The following is a 20,100-nucleotide window of genomic DNA, read 5'->3' on the forward strand; positions in this document are numbered from 1 at the left end:
AGTCTGCACTACCCAAAAGGAAACTGCCACCCAGGCCCCCATTCTGACCACTTAGGAGGCTCATGTCAGGCACGGATGTGGCATATTTCCTTGGAGTTGAGACCTCAAAGGAAGGGAATGTGTGTAAGAGCAGACCGGCGCCCTGGGCTGAAGAAGAACAGACTTGAGAAGGCTTGAGGATGGGCGGGGCATAGGCCTGAGGATGGGCGGGGCATAGGCCTGAGGATGGGCGGGGCGGAGAAGTGCGAAAGTCATTTTTCTGGGGATCTGATACTGGCTGTACTCAGGTAGAGGGTTAGGCCAAGTCCTCTCTCCCACCCAGCCCCAACTCCAGCTGCCTGCCTGAGTCCCCCCGCAAAACCCAGCTCGGGTGAGTGCAAGGCCAGATGGGCCATCAGGTGACGTGCAGATTTTCTTCAACCAGAATGATCAAGCTTCGACCCAAAGCCGCAAGGACCATTGGGATAGCTCAGTTATCCAAGGGGCTGCATGTGTGTACTCTCCTGGCCCATCCTGACCTCGGTAGGCCTCAGTTCTCACCCAGAACTGGGTGAGAATCAGTCTTTGGTTTAAATTCCTGTAAAAAGGATAATATCGTCCCTGCCTCATCTGCCAAATAGGAGCAGTAGGTGACATAAGGCAGGGGAGGGGCCTGAAACAGGATTTATCTCAAAGTGAGCCCTCAACTCCTACCTACCTGGGGTCTGGATTCCCGTTTTCTTGCTGAGCCAAGAAAAAGCTCTTCTCTGCTGCCATCTAGTGTGAATCTTGGGAATGACACCTGAGGGGAGGTGAGTGGGGGGGAAAAGCTCTCCGGTGAGGTCACCTGGGCCCTAAAAGCTGCTGGTTGGAAGGTGGTGAGACGTGACGCAAGGCCTGTCACGCCCGGAATGGGCCACCTTCTCACCTCTGCATGCCTTATGCTACCCTCTCCTCTTGGCTTCCCCACCTCCCCAGTTTTGAACTAACAGTGTGCTTAGAGAGGCGCTGTAAGTCACCACACCCAGGGCTAGTGGGGTGCAAACCACAGATTTATTTTGCAAGTAAAAGAGGCATCCCAGCAGGGCCAGAACAAAAGGAACCATGGCTGAGAGCAGAACGCTTGGATACGGAAAGACCAGAGAGGTCCACGGGATTGCAGCCCCTGGGGAGAGCTGGGGAGGCAGGCCGTGGAGTGACCCCAGGGGCCTGGTGGCTGGGGCTCCAGGGGCCTCGGGCGCTCAGCTCCACGTGCAGCATTTGCAGGAGGAGCTGAACACCAGGCTCTGAGGGCAGCTCTGCTGGAACAGCCTCCCCGCTACACAGCTGTAGTAGCTGCTCTGGTCCCAAGGGTTAGGGTAGAGCCCGTCGGCTTTGCCTTGGCAGAAGGTGCCCTGTTCAAGGCTGGGGCCATGCTCAGGTTCAGAAGGACGGGGTGGTGTGGGGACTTCCGGTTCTGGGGTGCCTAAAGGCATATAGGGAAGACCTGGGGAAAGAGGGAAGATTCAGCCAAGTCTCCCCCAAGGGATCCCCACCCACAGGCAGAGAACAGTCCGACAACGCTATGCCCACGGCTGCGGCACAGCTCAATGGGCCACACGGGGACCACACGTGTAAGAGGCAGTCGATGGCCACCCACCCTCTGCGCAGACCAGCCACGCACTGGCGAGGGCCCCCGGGGGTCTCGCACTGCGGGCGGAGCGCAAGCTTTCCCTTTGAAGAGAGGAGCAAGCTGCGGTTCCCAGGCTGAGGGCCCCCAGAGAGAAGCCCCGGTTACCGACACCCCCCATGGGCATTGCCACAGTTAGAAAGGGGAAGAATAGCCTGGAAAGAGAATGGTTTCAACAGTTTCCTTAGCCCTCAGGGGTGCATGATATTTGGGAAATCGCAGTATTGGGACAAGGTTATTTCCTCAGAAGGAGCCAGGACCTGCAGCTCAGGGCGGGGGTGTTGGTACCCTAGCCCCGAATTCTGCCTCTGGTCCCGCACCCCTTACTCACTCAGCTCCAGCTGCAGTGCCTTGATGAGGGGGTAGAGGCCCTGCTTACAGAAGAAGCCGGCGAAGTCGTCCATGTCCAGTGCCCAGACCATGGCCCCGCCCAGGCCCTTCTGCTTCAGGTAGCTGGCCTGTGAGGGGAGTGAGACCACAGGAGGAGTCTGGGGCAGCCCGGCCAGGCCCGCCCCAGCGCCCATCCTCTGGCTTCTTCATCAGAGACAGGGCTCTTGTTTCCAGCACCCCCAGGCCATGAGTGGTCTGGGCTTCTGGACACAGCCTTGGGCTAGAAGCCCAGGTAACCGAGTCCTGATCCCTACTGGGCATAAGTCATTCTAGAATCCTCCTGCCTCAACAGGAGCATGGCCTGGGGTGGGCATGAGGGTGGAGGTGTGAGGAGTAGATGCGTGTGAACTTCCGTAGGTTGGAAGCTTTAACATCTCTGTCTTTTCTGGGCTGAGCTGCTGTGTTTGCGGGCACTGCCTGCTGGTTGTGATTAATCCAGTTACCAAAGGGATGACGAAACTTCCCCAGAGATCTGAACAATTTCCTGTCTTTAGGTCTTTGTCCTCCCTCGAGGGCCTTCTCTCCTCCACTAGATCCCCAAGTCGTCCCCCGGAAAGGGTTGTGTGTTCCCTTAAGGGGGCTTCCCTGTCCCCTAAGCCTGCCAGGGGGCCCTGGCATGAGGCAGGGTGTTGGAAGGTAGGGCCGGTCTGGGGCCTGCCCACCTTCTCTGCTTTCAGACTTTCTCAAAGACCTTTTTCCACCATGACCCCTTCTCCCATCTGTCTCCTCCAGCCAGGATCACTCTCCCTGCTCAATTCTCCCAGAGCCCTTGATCTACCCCTCTAGGAAGACCTGCCATTGTCTGCCCTGCATCATAAGGGATGTGACTTGTCCAGATGAACAGGCGCGGGTGCCTCTGCAGGAGGTCACAGTCTCATGGGGGACAGAGGCATGGAAATACATAAATGCAGGGGAGGGGGTGGAGAGATGGGGTAACTGGGTGATAGACATTGGGGAGGGTATGCGATGTAATGAGCACTGGGTATTATATAAGACTGATGAATCACAGACCTATGCCTCTGAAACCAATAACACATTATATGTTAATTAACTGAATTTGAATTAAAAACTGTAAAAGAAAAAGAAATACATAAATGCACTTGTTTTGAACCACCAACATTGGGCAAGAGTTGATGGGGGGATGGTCATATAAGTAAATCAAAAGGTCTATAATTTGAACATGCACCAAATATTGTCAATGAGCTGAATAAAAGGATACACCTCACTGTATGTCTCCTCTTCATATGTCTGTAGAATCTGCATTTTGTTAAAAACAAATACAAGTATGTAATAAAATGCAAATTCTTCCAAGAGTGGTACTCAATGTAGAGCAACTTTTGGTGATCATGTCTTTTCTTAATCAATAGGTGGTAAAAATACAAAATACTATCACCAGAAGATCTGTGACATGTTGAGATATTTTAAAGGAGACTCCTCTCTGAAGAGGTTCTGAATGTTATCATTCAGTGTTATTGACAGGCTCGGGCCCACCCAGGACCACCCGCCACTCCCAGCAGGGCTGGGCCTCACCTTGGTTTTGAAGCTCTCCACATCATCGAAACCTACCCACTGGTTGCCTTGGAAGGCATAGGGTACCTTCTGGTCCTTGATTCTGTGCTCAACGGCCCCCTTCCAGGAGCAGACCTGTAGGAGCAGAGGGCAGAGCTGGGGAGGAGGCACCTGTGCCCCCTTGCCAAGAGGAGACTAGAGAGTGGAAAACTCCTGCCTGAAGGAGTCTGCAGGACCCGGGAGGTTCTAGATTGAGTGACCTAGGACCCTGGATTCAATGAGGCACTGGGGCTTAACGATAATCCAAGATGACAGATAATGGATAGGATTCACCAAGCCGGAATTCGCTATGCCTGACATCCTCATTCAGAAACTATGGGAGAAGCAGCAGCCCCCACCCCACCCCATATTAGGGGTGGCTGTGGGTTCTCCTACCTCGTAGTAAGCCAGCAGCCCTCCCTGTTTGGTAAAGGGGCCAGGGGCTCCAGGCCCCGTGGCTGGGGCCCCTACTCCGGTGTCTGATGGGGAGGCCAGGGTGAAGGATCGTCCATAGGTGGGCATGCCAAGGATCAGTTTGTTGGCAGGGGTCCCCCTCTGCAGCCACAGCTGCACAGCAGAGTCCTGGTGAGAGGCAAGGAGGGGCAGGGTTAATTCACCTTGCCTCTGGCCTGGTTCTGGTCTTCCAAAGCTGGGGGCCTCAGAGAAGCTTCACAGTGTTCCAGCCTTACTAGTGTTCCAACCCTGGCCTGTCTTCTTTAGGTCCTGTCTTAGATTCTTGACCCCAGAGAAAGAGAAGCTGCATGGCAATCTAGCCAAGAGCGTGAGCTTTGGAGTCAGACAACCATTCACGGAGCCAATATTTATTCACGGCCCATTGTGCGCCTGGCTAGATGCTTGGGATACGTCAGGGAGCAAAGCAGCCGAGATCGCTGCCTGTCTCAGCAACTTACTACTTAACCTTGCTGAGCCTTGGGCTTCCGGTCGGTTACATAGAAACAACTAAAATTGCAAGAATTACAAGCTATGACGCAGGTATAAGGTCCAGCAAAACGCGGTAACGAATTGCTGTGATCATGCTTGTGCTCTTTGCGGTCTGCTTCATTTATCTCTGTGTTCCTCATGCCTAGAACAATGCTCAACACTTAGATGCTCAGACAGAAAGAATAAATGAGTACATGGTGTCCTCATGTGTACCTGACCAGGGCCTTCCCCCTCATGTATGACTTGACGTGACATCCCCAGCCTGTGACATGCGGACGTACCCAATCTAAGGATGTGGAACAAATAAATAATGACGACTCCTCCCTCAAGCCAGGATTACGGGGTTCCCCCAGGAAGCTTTCTGTTCAAATCTAAGTCCTCCTGTTACTCCATACTCTCTTAGCACTTAAGTAAGGAACACTTTTCACCTAATATATCCATATTTATTTCTTTTTGCTGGTCTACATGATTTATCTCTGATCAGACTGGACCTTTCCGAAGGCAGAGGGCAGGGCCCCCTGCTGAGGTCTATAGCACTTTGTGCAAGTTTGGACAAGTCACCTTCTGGCCAGAAGCAGTCCTGGGCACACAGTGCAGAGAGTAGAAGGCCTCTTTGTAAGAGGAGAAAGGCCTCCCTTCCCCATGTGGATCCAGGGCACACAACCTGGAGAACATAGTGCTGCTGGTGGGCTTTAGGGCCCTCGCCTCTCAGCTGAACGTCTCTGGGTATTTCCTGGCTGGGCTGGGCTGGCTTCCCCGGGACCCACAGTTTTCCAGATAGGGGTGCAGGGGCTGGGCTCAGTGTGAACTACGGATGCCTGACTCAAGTGCTCAAAGATGTGTCCCTTATTTGTGAAAGAGCCCCAGAAGTCTAAGATGTTCTACCCAAGCTGGTACACTTAAGATTCAGGCTCCTCAAAATTAAAAAGCATTTTTATTTAAGGTTTTTTGTTGTTGTTGTTTACTTTTTAAAAAGAAAGAATAAGACTGTTCTTAATTTTTAAAATGCAGAGTGGGCTTATAAAAACCCTCTGGGCGGCTCCACCCGGGTGAGCCAGGCAGGAAACCTCCACTCACCTCAGCCTGAAAACCACACCAGCCCTTCGCAGGGGCTGGGACTGGGGTGGAGGGGCGCTGCCCCGAGGGACATTTCCTGATGTGTTATCAGCTTAGGAAAGTTTCCACCTCCGAAAGCACCTTCAGAAGGTCAATCGGAGTGACCAGGAGGGAAAGTTTACCCATTGTCTTGAAGGAAATGGGGTGGGGGGTAGGGAGGAAGCAAGAAGCTATTTTCGCTGGACATTCAAGCTCAAAGGCAGCCTCCTAATGAGTCACTGCTTTGTTTGATGTCGTTAAATTGGTTTGTTGTGTCTAATATCAACCAGGATGCTACACAGAAGTAAGGTTTCCCCTCAGAACTGGCATAGGAGAAGAAAAGAAACAAGCAAAGAAACAAAAAGTCCTGGCTACTCTGTGTCCTGCTTTGTTACGCTGCTTTTCCCTTCCAGTAGGGCCTCAAGGCTCAAAAGAGGCCACCTGGGGGCGCCTGGCTGGCTCAGTTGGTTAAGTGTCTGCCTTCGGCTCAGGTCATGATCCCAGGGGCCTGGGATCAGGCTCCCAGCTCAGTGGGGAGTCTGCTTCTCCCTCTCCCTCTGCCCCCACCCCCACCCCCGGCTCTTGCTCTCTCTCAAATAAATAAATAACATCTTAAAAAAAAATGGCCACCTGACAGGGCTTGTGGATGGGGAGTCCTGCCTCGCCCCTGCAGCCACTCACCACGTTCAATTTGGCTGCTGCCCTGCTCTCCCCCTGCCTCTTGTAGAGGGGGCTATTATGTCCTGTGGTCTTCTCATAAGAGCCATGGAAGTCGTATGCCATGAGGCTTATGAAGTCCAGGCTCCTGCAGGAGGGGTGGAGAGAGGGGTGAGGGACTAGTGAGCAGCCCCTCCTTGCTCCTTCCTGCCCTCACTGTGGGGCCGAGAACAGGACCTCATGGTAAGAGACAGGGGTGCAGGCTCACCCCTGGTCTGTAAGAGGTGATCAAACAGCACTCCCTAGTTCCCCTCCAAGTCCCCAATATTGAGGTCATTGTCATTCCGACTGTGGGGTTGGCGGCTCCCGTCTTTGGCATCCTTCCCACAGCAACCTCAGGACACCTCGTGCCCTTACCATTTTGGAGGCAACTCTAGCTCAGTGTTGCTCAAACTTTCGTGTGCACATGAATCACCTGGGAACCTCATTCAAATACAGGCTCTCATTCAGGAGGCCTGTGGTAGGGCCTGAGATCCCGCCTCTCTAACAAGCACGCAGGTGCACCCTCAACACTTTGGGGTGCCAGAATCCAGATGACTCATCCTCTGGCCTTCACTCTTGCCCTCCCAGGGTGCTTGATGTTAAGACTGAGTTCCCAAGGAAAAGAGCAAGGATTCCAAAAGAGAGGATCTGGAACATTGGAGTAGCTGACACAGTGAGCAGATGCTGCCTGGGTCTGCTGCTGGATGGTCGGCCTTTCCCAAAACGATACCTCGCAGGTGAGCTCCTGCTCTACTCCCGGGGCAGCTCAGCCTGCTGTGGCCTCTCCCACCTCGGAGAACACGGCTTCCCTATCATCTGCCTGAGACTCACTGAGCGATTTTGTCCACCTCATATCCAGCATCTATGTCCTTTCTCCTGGCCGGCGCGGCTACACTCAGAAGGAGGCGTTCCTTCCCCGAAGTCTGGGCTTCCTGCTGGAAGGCGCTGGCCAGGTCCTGCAGGGGCAACTCAGAGTAAGCACAGAAACAGGGACCAGACAGGCCCTTGGGGGCTCCAAGCAGATGCTCACTCTCAGGAGTCTGAAAACCGACCACAGGGCTGGTCTGTGCTATGCTAACACATGAAGCAGTGGGCCCCGGGGACATAGCAGCACCCACATGTCCTGTGAGGCCACCGGTCCGGGCCCCCCCTGGCCAGTGGGGTGACACTCTCCCCCGCCCAGTCATACCTGCACCAGGGCTGTGAAGCGCTGCTTGTCTGAAGGAGGGCTCCCCCGGCTTCCTGGGTACTCCCAGTCAAGGTCAAGCCCATCAAAACCATAATTGCGCAGAAACTTAATGGCTGAGTTGACAAAGGTCTGACGGTTGTTGGCTGTCGCCACCATATCTGTGAACCTGTGGGGTGATGAAGGACAGTGTGGGCCTGCCTTGCTGACAGGGGGCCACTCTCTCCCTCAGACACAAGCGAGAAACTCCTCAGGCTATAGGTGGCCGGCCGTTTGGGCCGGGAGGATGCTGGGAGGGCTGCTTCAGAGGCTGCTGAGATATTTGCCGTGGAGTTACCAGCCTGGCCTCAGAAAGAGACAACCCAGAAGTGTGTCCTGTCCCCAGGGCACATTGCCTTGCCTGGAGCTCTGCCTCCTCGAATGCCCCCCACCAGCCTACTGCCATGTCCCTGCTCAGAGAACTGTCCTACCCTGAGTCAGAGCTGGCTGTCACCCCAGCGTGGAGGTTTAGAAAAGAAGAGCAATCAGTTTCTAAAACGAACAGAGAGAAGTACAGCAAGGTTAGTGAGGATCTGGGTAACCCGAGAGCCTGCGGTCCTCACTCCCCGGTGGGTTAACACGGTCATTTTCTTCAAACTCACATTCGTAAAATGCTTGTGCTATTACTAGTCCAGAGCTCCTTGAAATCCTGAGCTGCCCGAAGAACCCCCTCCCCACATCGTCCTGATGCCCAGGATCCCTCCAAGAAGTGTCTCAAGGTTTCTGATCCTATTTTAATTGGTTTTCTATTGACTCATTAATTTGATTAATAGCAGCAGTTCTTAAGTGGGTCCACGTGCTGGGATCCCCAGACGAGAAACCCCTGAATTCCAGGAAAAAATCTGCGTATAAACAGTATTTGGGGAAGGTGGGTCATAAATTTCATCAGGTTTTCAAAAGGGCTCATGATCCAAAAAATTTTAGAAATGGGACGCCTGGGTGGCTCAGTCGGTTAGGCGTCTGCCTTCGGCTCAGGTCATGATCCCGGGGTCCTGGGATCGAGCCCCGCGTCGGGCTCCCTGCTCCGCGGGGAGCCTGCTTCTCCCTCTGCCTGCTGCTCTCCCTGCTTGTGCTCTCTCTCCGTCAAATAAAGAAATAAAATCTTGGGGAAAAAAAACCAAAATGTTTTAGAAAGAGTGGTTTAGAACTTTGGGAACCTTATATTCTGGACTTTCTAGGAAAAGTCTAGGTTCAAATATCTCATTCCATTATCTCCATAATTCCTCAAAAATGTCCTAGAAATGCCAATATTTTGGGCAGCCAAGCTCACTCTCAGAGGTGGAACAAAAATTCTCAGATAAGATATCCTGTTTCAGAGCTCCGGAAATATAGACACTACATGTTGTCTGGGATTAGCTGGGACTCTCCCTCTACCCATTTCTTGGAGGAAGAGACTGAGACCTGGAAAGAGGCCAGAATCTCTCCTGCACTCCTGGCAAGACTGGATGTGTAACAGTCTGGAGCTAAGCCCCCTCCACAGCCCTCCGAATGAGGTACCAAGAGCCCAAGAAGAAGGTCAGCCCTCAGAGTCCAGCCTCCCCTCCCGACTCCCTCACCCTGACTACACTTCAGCCTGGCCTGATTCCCTGACCAGGGCTCTCCCTTGCCAGTAAGTCGGGTCTCCACCCACTGGCTCTGCCGTACAGGTGCCCACGGCCAACTCACTTCCGGGTGCCGAAGTTCCAGCCCCCAATGGCAAGCAGCGTCTTCAGCTTGGGATTCCTAGGAAAGACAACACAAATGCTGGAATTGACAGAATTTAATGCCTAGCCAGCTCCCGGGGCTCACCTCACTGATGGGGAAAGCAAGGGGTGGTGGGTGCCCTGATGGGCGGCTGATGGGGTGGGGGTTGTGTAAGTCCCTATGCATAGAGCCTGGATGGGGGAGCTCTAGATTGGGAAAGAAAAGGCATGTTCCTGCCTTCAAGGGCCTCCCATCTGGCTAGGGAGATATACAGACAAAGAACTCAGGAAGCAGAGATAAGGGCGGATCCATAGAGAGGTTTTGTCAAGGTGGCGATAACACTTGACCTAAAGGATGGATAAACTTTAAGAAGAAGAAGGGCATGCATACCCAGCAGAGGGAAACAGTTTCCCAACCCAGACCCCACTTAGACCTAAACTAGAATGGCCCTTAAGGAGTCCCTCTCGGGTGCCTGGGTGGCTCAGTTGGTTGGGCGACTGCCTTCGGCTCAGGTCATGATCCTGGAGTCGCGGGATCGAGTCCCGCATCAGGCTCCCTGCTCAGCGGGGAGTCTGCTTCTCCCTCTGACCCTCCCCTCCTCGTGCTCTCTCTATCTCATTCTCTCTCTCAAATAAATAAATAAATAAATAAAATATTAAAAAAAAAAGGAGTCCCTCTCTACCCCTACCTCTTCCATATAAGCACAGGAAAGCCCAGAGAGGTGATGCAACTTGCCCAAAGCCACATAGCAGGTCTGTAGCTGAATTGCAGCCCTGGGGAAGATTTCTGACTCTGAGAAGAGGTACCTGCCTTCTCTACCTCCCATCCCCCTCCAGAGCAGCTCACATCTTCTTCAGGCCATTGAACTCCTGGTATAAGGCCTCATCGTCCCACTCTGTAGAGCTGAGCTGGTGGTTGTTCATGCCCGCAAAGGCATAGACGAGGTGGGTGCACAGGTTCGGCTCCACATCCTTGGGCAAGAAGCAAGTGACCCCCTGTCTATACTGGGCCCAGTTGGTGAAGTAGCAGACCAGCTTTGCGGCAGAGCCTGGCCATTGGGGACAAAGAAAAGAAATGGCAGTCATAAGGGTCTGCTGAGGACTGTCATCCTCTGCCCAGGAGCAGAACCTACGTAATGCCAGAGAGTGTTAACGATGACTCTTGACCTGCTGAAGGCAGGTCGGCAGAACTTTCAAAATGCAGCTTGGAATACTTCAGAAGATTCATTAAAATGCAAATACGTGAAGTAGCAGAGAAGAGACCTCAGTTACATGCCTGCGTTTATGTTTTAAGTCTTGCTTTAAAAAAGCTTTATTTCAGGGCGCCTGGGTGGCTCAGTTGTTAAGTGTCTGTCTTCGGCTCAGGTCATGATCCCAGGGTCCTGGGATGAAGCCCCTCATCGGGCTCCCTGCTCCGCAGGAAGCCTGCTTCTCCCTCTCCGACTCCCCCTGCTTATGTTCCCTCTCTCGCTGTCTCTCTCTCTGTCAAATAAATAAATAAAATTTTTAAAAAATAAAATAAAATAAATAAATAAAATAAAAAAGTTTTATTTCTTGCAGAAAATCTATGTTAATATCGCTGATAAGGTTCTAATGAAGAGTTTGTTTTATCTAGGAAAAGGCAGGTTGTTTCTGGAATCCCCAGAAAGTTTGGGAATTTTGGGGGGGTGGGGCGTCTTGTTCCTAGAAGTTTGATCTAGCAGTGATGGCCCCCACAGAGGTCAGTGCTATGCTAGGTTGACCAGATAACCAGACAGCAAGAAGGCTGACTTTTATTCCTGCATCTGTCAGAAATGCACTTTGGGCCGATTGCTTCTTCAGCTCTGGCCCAGGGTCCCCAGCTGAAAATGACGGGTTGGTCGCTGAGGTTTCTTCCAGAACTTGCGGTCTATGAGGGTGTGGTCTGCATGAGCCAACATTTTATGCCAGGGACTTGCCAGAATCGTGGGTTTGTACTGGAGTACATCTATGGCCAGTGTCTAGACCTGAGGACTTCCTTTAGCCCCGACAGGGTCTCTCTGCAATCGCCTCTGCCTTCCATGTGGCCAGTAAGAGGTCAGGGGAGAGGGAAGGGGGTGCAAAGTGTCTACAGGAGGCTGTGTGGAAACCCAGAGCATGAGGAGCTGTCTGAGACTCCCCTGGGAGAAGCTGGAGTCCTTGGGTCATCACTGGCTCTAGCCAGAGGCCACTCAGGAGTAGAACTTGCCAGTGGGGGCTGGGAATGTAGCCTGCAGTGATATAGGAGGAGGAGGATTGGTGAACTCCCCAAAGCAAAGGGTTAACCCGGGGAACAATACATCCTAGGACCTACCATCTAGGAGGAAGCCTGGAGGCTCTTCTTACATCATACCCTGTTATATCAAATATTGTCCATGGATTTTTGTACTAGAGAGGCAATAAAATGTGGTGGTTAAGAGCAGGGTCTCTGGAATTTTAATGCCTGGGTTGAAATCCCAACTCTGCTGCTTTTCAGCCAGGTTACTCAGTTTTTTGCTCCATATCATGAGAACGATCATCATTTCTACCTCAAAGTACTGTTGTATGGATAGTTAAGATATTAAATACTCAGAACGGGGGCGCCTGGGTGGCTCAGTCTTTAAGCGTCTGCCTTTGGCTCAGGTCATGATCCCAGGGTCCTGGGATCGAGCCCCGCATCGGGCTCCCTGCTCGGCGGGAAGCCTGCTTCTCCCTCTCCCACTCCCTCTGCTTGTGTTCCCTCTCTCGCTGTGTCTCTCTCTGTCAAATAAATAAATAAAATCTTTAAAAAATAAATAAATAAATAAATAAATAAATAAATACTCAGAACGTTGCTAGCAGACAGCAAGCTCTGTTCTAAGTGCTTTACATATATGAACCCTTGATTCACACAAGACTCTGTTAATATATATACCATATATATACCAATATATATACCATACCATAAACCCAGAAGTAGCTTGGACTTCAGCTTTTGGGGAAATCTTCAACCTTTCTTCCCCATGTTTGTTATTTCTGTGGCCTCAGGCTGTTGCCTCCTGGGAGACCAAGAGGAGAACTATTTGTCTAATGTCACAGCCCCGCCTCAAGATGAGGGTCTGAGGAGCCAGCATTCCTGGGGCCACGGACACACAGGGAGTGGGGTGGGGTGGGAAGGGAACCCCAGAATCCAAGTTGCTGAGCATCCCCCAGAGATCTCTCTCCTGTCTGACACGGGAAGTAGCCCTTCTTGGCTCCCCTGAGCCCTACATGCCATCAGTCCAGCAGAAACGGGAGTATGTTGTCTAGGTGGAGCTAAGGGGCTGGGATGTGGAGCTGGGTAAGACTTGAGCTCCTTCCCTCCAGGAGCTCACCGCCTGGTCGGGGAGACATCTATGCCAATAATTAGCAACACTGACATACATACTGGGAAATGTGTTCAGCTCTGTGAGAGCACAGAGGTTGGAGCAAGTGACCTCAGGAAAGACCTGAGAGAGCTTGACAGTGAAGCTGGCCCCATGGACATGCAGTTGGGCTAGTAGGTAAGGCGGCAAGAACTTTCCCTGAAGGAACGGCAGGGCTGTTTGCGGCACAAGGACACTTGCAGGGGCCTGAGCTTTGGAGGAGAAGCCCCACGGAAATCTGGCAAGAGCTCTTGATGTGGGGGGTGGGGGTCGGGGTCAGGGTTGGGGAGCGAGTGGGGAAGGCAGCAGAGCCCAGGGAAGGGGCTGAGGGGATCCAGGGCTGGCCTCAAGAAGGTACCACTTACCCTCCCTGCCTCCAAAAAAAGAGAGCATCCAACTCTTGATCTCAGCTCAGGTCTTGATCTCAGGGTCATGAGTTCAAGCCCCGCGTTGGGCTCCACACTGGGTGTGGAGGCTACTTCAAACAAACAAACAAACAAACAAACACAAAACAAAACAACAAAACAAAAAAGAAAGGCTCCACTTACCCCACTGGATTGTCAGCAGAACTATCAAACCTAAAGCAGCACAAGAGAGAAGGCAGAGGTTAAGAGGTCATTCGTATTTTCCCCGGACCCTATCTGCCTCTTGAAGCCCAGGAGGTAGAGATGGTCAGAGAGGGGTAGGCCCAGGGTGGTTTCCTCCAAATCAAACTTCTTCTGTCCAAAAGGGACCCAGGAGGGCACTGTGTCCATCCTTTCACCCCGGCCAGACATCAGGGACCCTCCCTGGCCTGAACTAGTCCCAGAGCTGATGGGTTTCTGAGAACAGAGGCTGCCCCTCCCTAGAACATCAATATTTAGGAAGATTCTAGGAAAACCCGTGAGGAGAGAATGTTTCTTTTGGAACAAGCAGAAAAACTGTCCTGGGGCTGGTGAGAGCCAGTGTGGAAGGGCTAGGTCAGAGATGCCATCTCTCGGTGAGCCCTCTGCACCTCTGTTCACCCCCACTAGTTCCCTACTTCCTGCTGCTTTCCCACTGCACCTCATTAAGAGCTTGGTTGAGTTACCAGCATCCTTGGAGACCTAGGGCCCAGCAGGACTCCTTTAGAAAGATTTATTTCAGCTTTTTGGTGACCTTGGATTTTCCTGTTAACCTAATGGAACCTGTGTGAACACTTTTTAAGGACACCCAAAGTCATGGCCTCCAGGCTGCCCTCTTTCTTGCAGGACAACCAGCACAGAATTAGGGAAGAATTCTTTGGCAGTGGGCATCCCTTGGAAAAGGCCAAAGGCAGAAGACTAAGAACATGGGAAAGATAAAACCACCCACTGCAGTGGTGTTTGCTGACTCTGGGCTTGCAGAACAGGAGGAAAAGTCCATTTCAGCCTGTTGAGAAAAGCCTCTCCTTGCAGCACGAAGTCTCTTGGATTAAAAGAGTCCAGGGGGACCCCACAGGAACGGAATGACCCTCTGAAGTTCTCCCGCTTCCTTGCAGACAGCACCAAGAAGCCACCTAATAACCACATGCTCACCTCCTCACAGCTCCCTGGGCCCAGCCCACTCTCCCAGACAGTGCCCACGCACCTGCCCAGGCCATGGACCGTGCCATGGTGCTGGCTCGGCACCAGACTCCAGCCTGTGCCACCAGCTCTCTAGACCTGCTCTCCTTTTATCAGGCTGCCCTGATCCACCGTAGCCTGAAGTGTTGAAATCAGACGGTGGCGGTGCGGGAAGAGAGGGTCTGGGGTGTGGCATGAAGCTAGGGTGTCACATAGCATGGATTGGGCAAACCTAACTCAATGGCCTTTAGCAATTCTTGGTTTTCTGGAACAATCACAGAGTGTAAACTGGGCCCTTGGCATGACCAAAACTGGGAGGCAGAGAGAGGGAAGCAGGAAATGTTTCTAAGCCTCCTGCTGGACAAGCACGGTTCTCATTTCCTTGGTGGGAGTTGGTGAAGACTGTGAGTGACCTATAACTTAATGGGCTTGGGAGGAAAAGGGATGACTCACAAGTCGGGGGAACTGGGCTCCTGACCAGCCTGCTTGCTTGCTTCTCCACTGCCCCCTCTGGAATTCACTTGCCCTCTCTGTAAGATGATAGGGTTGCAAATATAATATGTATTTCATGAAAGTTCTATTTTATTACCCTCTACATGATACTAATATATTTTATAGTCATTGATTGAGAAAAATACCTAATGGCAAATGACAACTATGAGCTTGTTAGTAGATTTAAGTGCCTTGGTTTTCTTTGTCTTTTATTTATTTATTTTTTAAATAAGCTCTATGCCCAACGCGGGCTTGAACACAGAACCCCGAGATCAAGAGTCACATGCTCCACTGACTGAGCCAGCCAGGTGCCCCTTGAATGCCTTGTTTCCTATAAATTATATATATATTAATTTCCTATGGCTGTTGTAACATATTCCCACAAATCTGGGAGGCTTAAAACAACAGAAATTCATTCTCTCTCAGTTCCAGAGGCCGGATGTCTGAAACCAAGGTGTTGGCAGGGCCATCTGTCCTCTGAAGTTTCTAAGGAAGAATCTTCCCTTGCACCTTCCAGCTTCTGATGGCTTCTGGTATTCCTTGGCTGGTGGTGGCATCACTTTGATCTCTGTCTCATGGCCTTTCCCCTGTGTCTCTGTGTATCTTCTGTTACCTCTTACTAAGACACTTGTCATTGGATTTGGGGCCCACCTTAATCCAGGATGATCTCCTCTTGACATTCTTGCCTTAATTACATCTGCAAAGACCCTTATGCCAAATAAGGTCACATTCTGAGGTCCTTTTTCAGGGGCGGGTGGCATGGGGAGGAGTACCGTTCAACCCACCATAGGACCTAACTGTGTTCGTGTTACTGATTCTGTCTGCAGACAATGTCTGGTGCGTGCATGAACTCCAGGGTCCCAGGCGAATGGCAGCTCTTAGGTGATCAGATCTTTGATCCTTGACCTTAATATGAGTGGCCTGGATGGCTGAGTGGGAATGTCCAGTGGCAGCAGGTTCTGGGGTCAGGTTGCCTAGATTTTAATCCCAGCTCTGCCATTTACTCTCTGCACAACTTTGAGCCAGTTCCTTAACTTCTCTGAGCTCCAGTTTCTTCATTTGTGAAGTGAAATCCTCAGAGGATTATTGGGAAGGCATTACACATTGGCAGCTCTTACTCCTGGTTCTGCCGTGTGTGTGTGTCAGAGCTCAGGGTCCTGGTAACCTCTGTGAGGTCCCTAAGAGGGTGGGAACTTGGTACCCAGATGGGCAGGCCCTGTGTTCTCGCCTTCCCTGCGGCAGCCGTGGCCTTTTTTTTTTTTAAGATTTTTTATTTATTTATTTGACAGAGAGAGACACAATGAGAGAGGGAACACAAGCAGGGGGAGTGGGAGAGGGAGAAGCAGGCTTCCCGCGGAGCAGGGAGCCCGATGTGGGGCTCGGTCCCAGGACTCCGGGATCCTGACCTGAGCCGAAGGCAGACGCTTAACGACGGAGCCACCCAGGCGCCCCAGCCATGGCCTCTTTTTTGATCATTTCTGTTCCCTTCCCTTAGGGATCCTTCAAAGGAGCCTGCTCAGGGTCCCCTGAGATCTGCAGCTCCTGGGATGTGAGCGAGAAGGGGAGGGTGAAGTGGTGCCTGCCTCTCAAGTCGCTCTTTGTTCTGTTCTGCTGATTTGTTTTCTGTCAAGTACTTCCAGTCATGCAGGGTGAATGCATGAGTGAAGATCGCTTCTCCAGAGAAGCCAGGGGCCTCCTTCACCTTCTGGCCACCCCCACAAACACAACTGAGCTGTCAGCTTGGAGCTTCTCTGACTCAGCTTCCTGTCCCCAAGAGGACGCTGAACAGCAGGGCCCAGCATTCTGAGTTGCTCCAAATACCCATCTGGCCCAACTCACGTAGGGTTTCCACTATACCCAGTAGCCCACCATTAGCATTGCTACCTTGGTTAATGCAGCTGATTCTTCTTCTTCTTCTTCTTCTTCTTCTTCTTCTTCTTCTATTGTTTTCTTTTTTGTTCCAGACCATTTCTTCAAGGGAAAATAAGTAGGAACCTATTATATGAAACAAGCTCCTCTAAGTTCCTCGGGGAAAAATCTGATGAGGGTCAGGGGCTCTGACTCTTGCCCCCTCGACACTAAGATCAACATGTCCTCCACATCAGCTCCATGGCACCTCTGCGGGGGAAGGATTTGCCTTCAGTTGGGGACACTGGCAAATGCAGCTATGTGCCCTATCTCCTAAAAACCAACAATACATGTCATAAACTTTGAAATGCTAAAGGCATTTCCATTAAAATAAGTAATAAAGAAAGCTTGAAGGCTACGACCACAGTTGCTCAGCATTGTTTTAAAATTTTGCCTATTATAGGGGCACCTGGGTGGCTCAGTCAGTTGAGTGTCTGACTCTTGATTTCGGCTCAGGTCATGATCTCAGGGTCGTGGGAGCGAGCCGCATGTGGGGCTCCACACTCAGTGGGGAGTCTGCTTTGGATTCTCTCTCTCCCTCTCCATCTGCCCTTCCTCCCGTTCCCACTCTCTCTCTCTCAAATAAATAAAAATAAATAAATCTTTAAAAAAATTTTTTGGCTATTATACTAAGAAAAGGGGAAAATATATATAGTATACGAATGATATAACTGCCAATAGTTGTAGATATGTTTGGATATCTACAAAACCCTTCTGTTTTCTAGACTCTCAAAAAAATAGACCAGGAATAAAACAGAATTTGCTGGATTTAAGGTGAATTAATAGCTTTTCTCTATATTAGCAGAAACCAATTAGAAATAGAAACGGGGGCAAATGTCTGATCTACAGAAGTGTCAAAAGCTATAAAACACTTAGGACTAAATTTAATAACAATAAATTTGATAGTAAAATCTATACAACTTATTGCAGGACATAAACAAGATCCAAACATGTGTCTGCACAGGGAAACTATATCATTAAAAAAGTGTCAGTTCTCCGTAGGGCGCCCAGGTGGCTCCGTCCGTTAAAGCGTCTGCCTTTGGCTCAGGTCATGACCCCGGGGTCCTGGGATTGAGCTCTGCCTCGGGCTCCCAGCTCAGTGGGGAGTCTGCTTCTCTCTCTCCCTCTGCCCCTCCTTCCCGCTTATGCACTTTCTCTCTCTCTCAAATGAATAAATAAAATCTTTAAAAAAAAATGTTAAGTCTCCTCAAGTTAAAAAAAAAAAAAAAGATAGTAATGATGAGGGACATACTATACAAAACTTACTATAAATCCATTGGGATCAAAACATGGAATAGGCGCCAGAGCAGACAAACAGGGGTAGATCTGAGCATATATGGAAAACATATGTCCAACAAAGGCAATGTTTCAACTGGGCAGGAAAAAGATGTTTCATAAATGCCAATGACTTAATTGTCTACCAAACTAGAAAGAATCAAGGTTGGGCCCCCCACACCATATATAGTAGTGAGGACGGGGTAGGATGAAAGGGTGTCCTGGAAGTAAAGGGGGGTGGCCAGAACCCAGCCAGAGAGGGCGAGGGGAGGCCGGGGGAGTGGTGCTTGAACAGAGCTTTGAGAACTAGTAGTGTGGCAGGCAAAGAGAGAAAGGCAGGATGGTTTGGGCAAGCATACCAGATATTCAGTGATAGGTCGTCTCAGACAAAACCGCCCATCATACTGCAGGGACAGTGAGACAGCATCCCATCAGTTGAGAAGCACCGATTGAGGAAAGCAGACTGGGGGTGAGCTCTGCTAAGGGGCTCTGCGGGGGAGGGCACTGGACATGCCAGCAGGGGAGGAAGGGGCTGCGTTGCTTTATCAACCTGGAATTCTTCGGCAATTGTGTCTCAGACTAGGTAGGGTATATCTGAGGCTGACCTGATAGGCCTGACCCAAACTGCAAAATATCAAGGAATAGAAAGCTACAGCCTGGGGTCGAGGCCTGAGAAGCAGAAGACAGGCCCATGTCCGGCGAAGCCCAGGGAGTGACCCAGAATACCCACCCGTGAATTTCTAACTCAAGTAAGCAGGTCTCGGCCTCCAGTGCAGGTGGCCCATGTCTAAGCTGAAAGATCCCTGGTACCTTCAGCAAGCGCTAATCAACAGCATGCCATGCCTCTGCTCCTTGGCCTTCTGCCTCCCGGGGCAGACTTCCTGGCCCCTCACATCTTACAGGGATCCATCTGAGTCAAGCCTTGCCTCTTCCCCAGTCATGCTGGTCCACACCAACTCCTGCCATGTGGGAGCCATTCCTTCTACCCAGAGCAGGAAGACACTCCGCTTGAAGACCGAAAGGCCTGGGTGTGCCTCAGTGGATCTCCCAAGAGATGACATCAGGGGGCTTTATACCCTTTCTTCCATCCCCATTGGCTTCTCTCACCCTCTCTCAGCCACACCTCCCCCCCAAAAAAACAAATTCAGGTAAGGCCAGTGCGCTTGATACACAATAAAACTTCAAGATAAACCCCCAGCCTGCCCCACCCCAGAGCAGACTCTTCTCCAGAAATTCTGGAGCCTGCTCTGGTTCACACACATCCTAGTTGTCTGAGCCGGGGCGAGTTACAATGTCTCCAAGCCTCTGTTTCCTCATCTGCAGAATGGACACAACGCTACCTATCTTCCTGGTGAAGTGAATCGAGTAGAGAATGTGTGGAAGGGCTTGTAAGTGACCGAGCACCAACCGGATCTCAGCATGAGACCCCGATCACAATGGGTGGCGTCACGCTGTTCTGCCCTTGCCGCCGGCCGGCGTCCCATCTGCACTGTGGCACCGTCCCCAGCCAGGCGGGCCCGGGCCTCTCCCCGCGACGCCGCTCTGTGCCTCCCCACGCTGAGCATGTGAGGAGCCTTCACATAAGTCCGTTAACTGCTCCTTCCCACATTCCAGTTCTTCCCCACCACCCAGCCGGTTCCTCCAGGCACCCAGGAAGTACCCCTGACCCCCCCTTTTCCCCCACCCTCACATGACCGGGTGCTACGAAGAGCCCTCCCTCCTGTTCCATCTCCTCCGCCATCCCCAAGCCCCGTCAGCTCTCGCCCTGTCCCCTGGAAGCCTCGTAACTGCCCCCCCTCCTTCCTTCTCTCGTCCCCTGCCCTCCATTCTCCACACGGCAGCCAGGGCAGGCTTTGAGAACCTGCAATCGCATCCTGTCACCCTCCTGCTAAGACCCCTCCGGGGTTGCCACTGAACTCAGAATAAAATACAACCTCCTTAACTGTGTCTCTTGAAAATTCCAAGACTGCTCTTTCATTAAGGCCTTTGCACCTGTCATTGCTTCTGCCTGGAATGTTCTTCCCTGTGATCTTCACATGGCCGGCTCCTTGTCCCCATTCAGTCTTCTCCTAAACGTCCATATAAAGTGGTGCCTGCCTCTCAAGTCGCTCTTTGTTCTGTTCTGCTGATTTGTTTTCTGTCAAGTACTTCCACAAGCTGATTCTACCCATGGAGCATCTATCTATCTATGCACACGTGCCGTCTGTTGCCTATCCCTGGAGCGCGGGCTTTGTGAGAGGAGGGGCTTCGTCCTGCTTATTCCTTTAGCTCTACT

The 20,100-nt window shown here is 51.5% G+C and overlaps 1 protein-coding gene across 12 annotated transcripts; it reads right to left on the reverse strand.

Moving 5' to 3' along the window:
* Positions 1 to 1,010: 1,010 nt before the first annotated feature.
* Positions 1,011 to 19,432, reverse strand: CHIT1 (chitinase 1). 12 transcript variants are annotated; one of them, XM_073884545.1, is made up of 12 exons: positions 19,234 to 19,429; positions 16,527 to 16,637; positions 13,137 to 13,166; positions 9,919 to 10,003; positions 9,213 to 9,269; positions 7,512 to 7,677; positions 7,154 to 7,278; positions 6,305 to 6,428; positions 3,983 to 4,168; positions 3,569 to 3,682; positions 1,980 to 2,106; positions 1,011 to 1,465 (listed from the first exon to the last, which is right to left on the reverse strand). In XM_073884545.1, the coding sequence occupies exons 1-12, from the start codon at positions 19,388 to 19,390 to the stop codon at positions 1,221 to 1,223; spliced, it is 1,527 nt and encodes a 508-aa protein (XP_073740646.1). In that variant the 5' UTR covers positions 19,391 to 19,429; the 3' UTR covers positions 1,011 to 1,220. The 12 variants fall into 12 exon arrangements, with proteins under 12 accessions (XP_073740646.1, XP_073740644.1, XP_073740643.1 ...); XM_073884543.1 differs by lacking the exon at positions 9,919 to 10,003 and adding an exon at positions 10,077 to 10,278 and having other exon boundaries at positions 16,527 to 16,613; positions 19,234 to 19,428; XM_073884542.1 differs by lacking the exon at positions 9,919 to 10,003 and adding an exon at positions 10,077 to 10,278 and having other exon boundaries at positions 19,234 to 19,428.
* Positions 19,433 to 20,100: the final 668 nt, after the last annotated feature.

This window comes from Callorhinus ursinus, unplaced genomic scaffold, assembly GCF_003265705.2.
Source record: "Callorhinus ursinus isolate GAN/ISIS: 27379988/994484 unplaced genomic scaffold, GSC_fseal_2.0 scaffold57, whole genome shotgun sequence".
Lineage (NCBI taxonomy): Eukaryota > Metazoa > Chordata > Mammalia > Carnivora > Otariidae > Callorhinus > Callorhinus ursinus.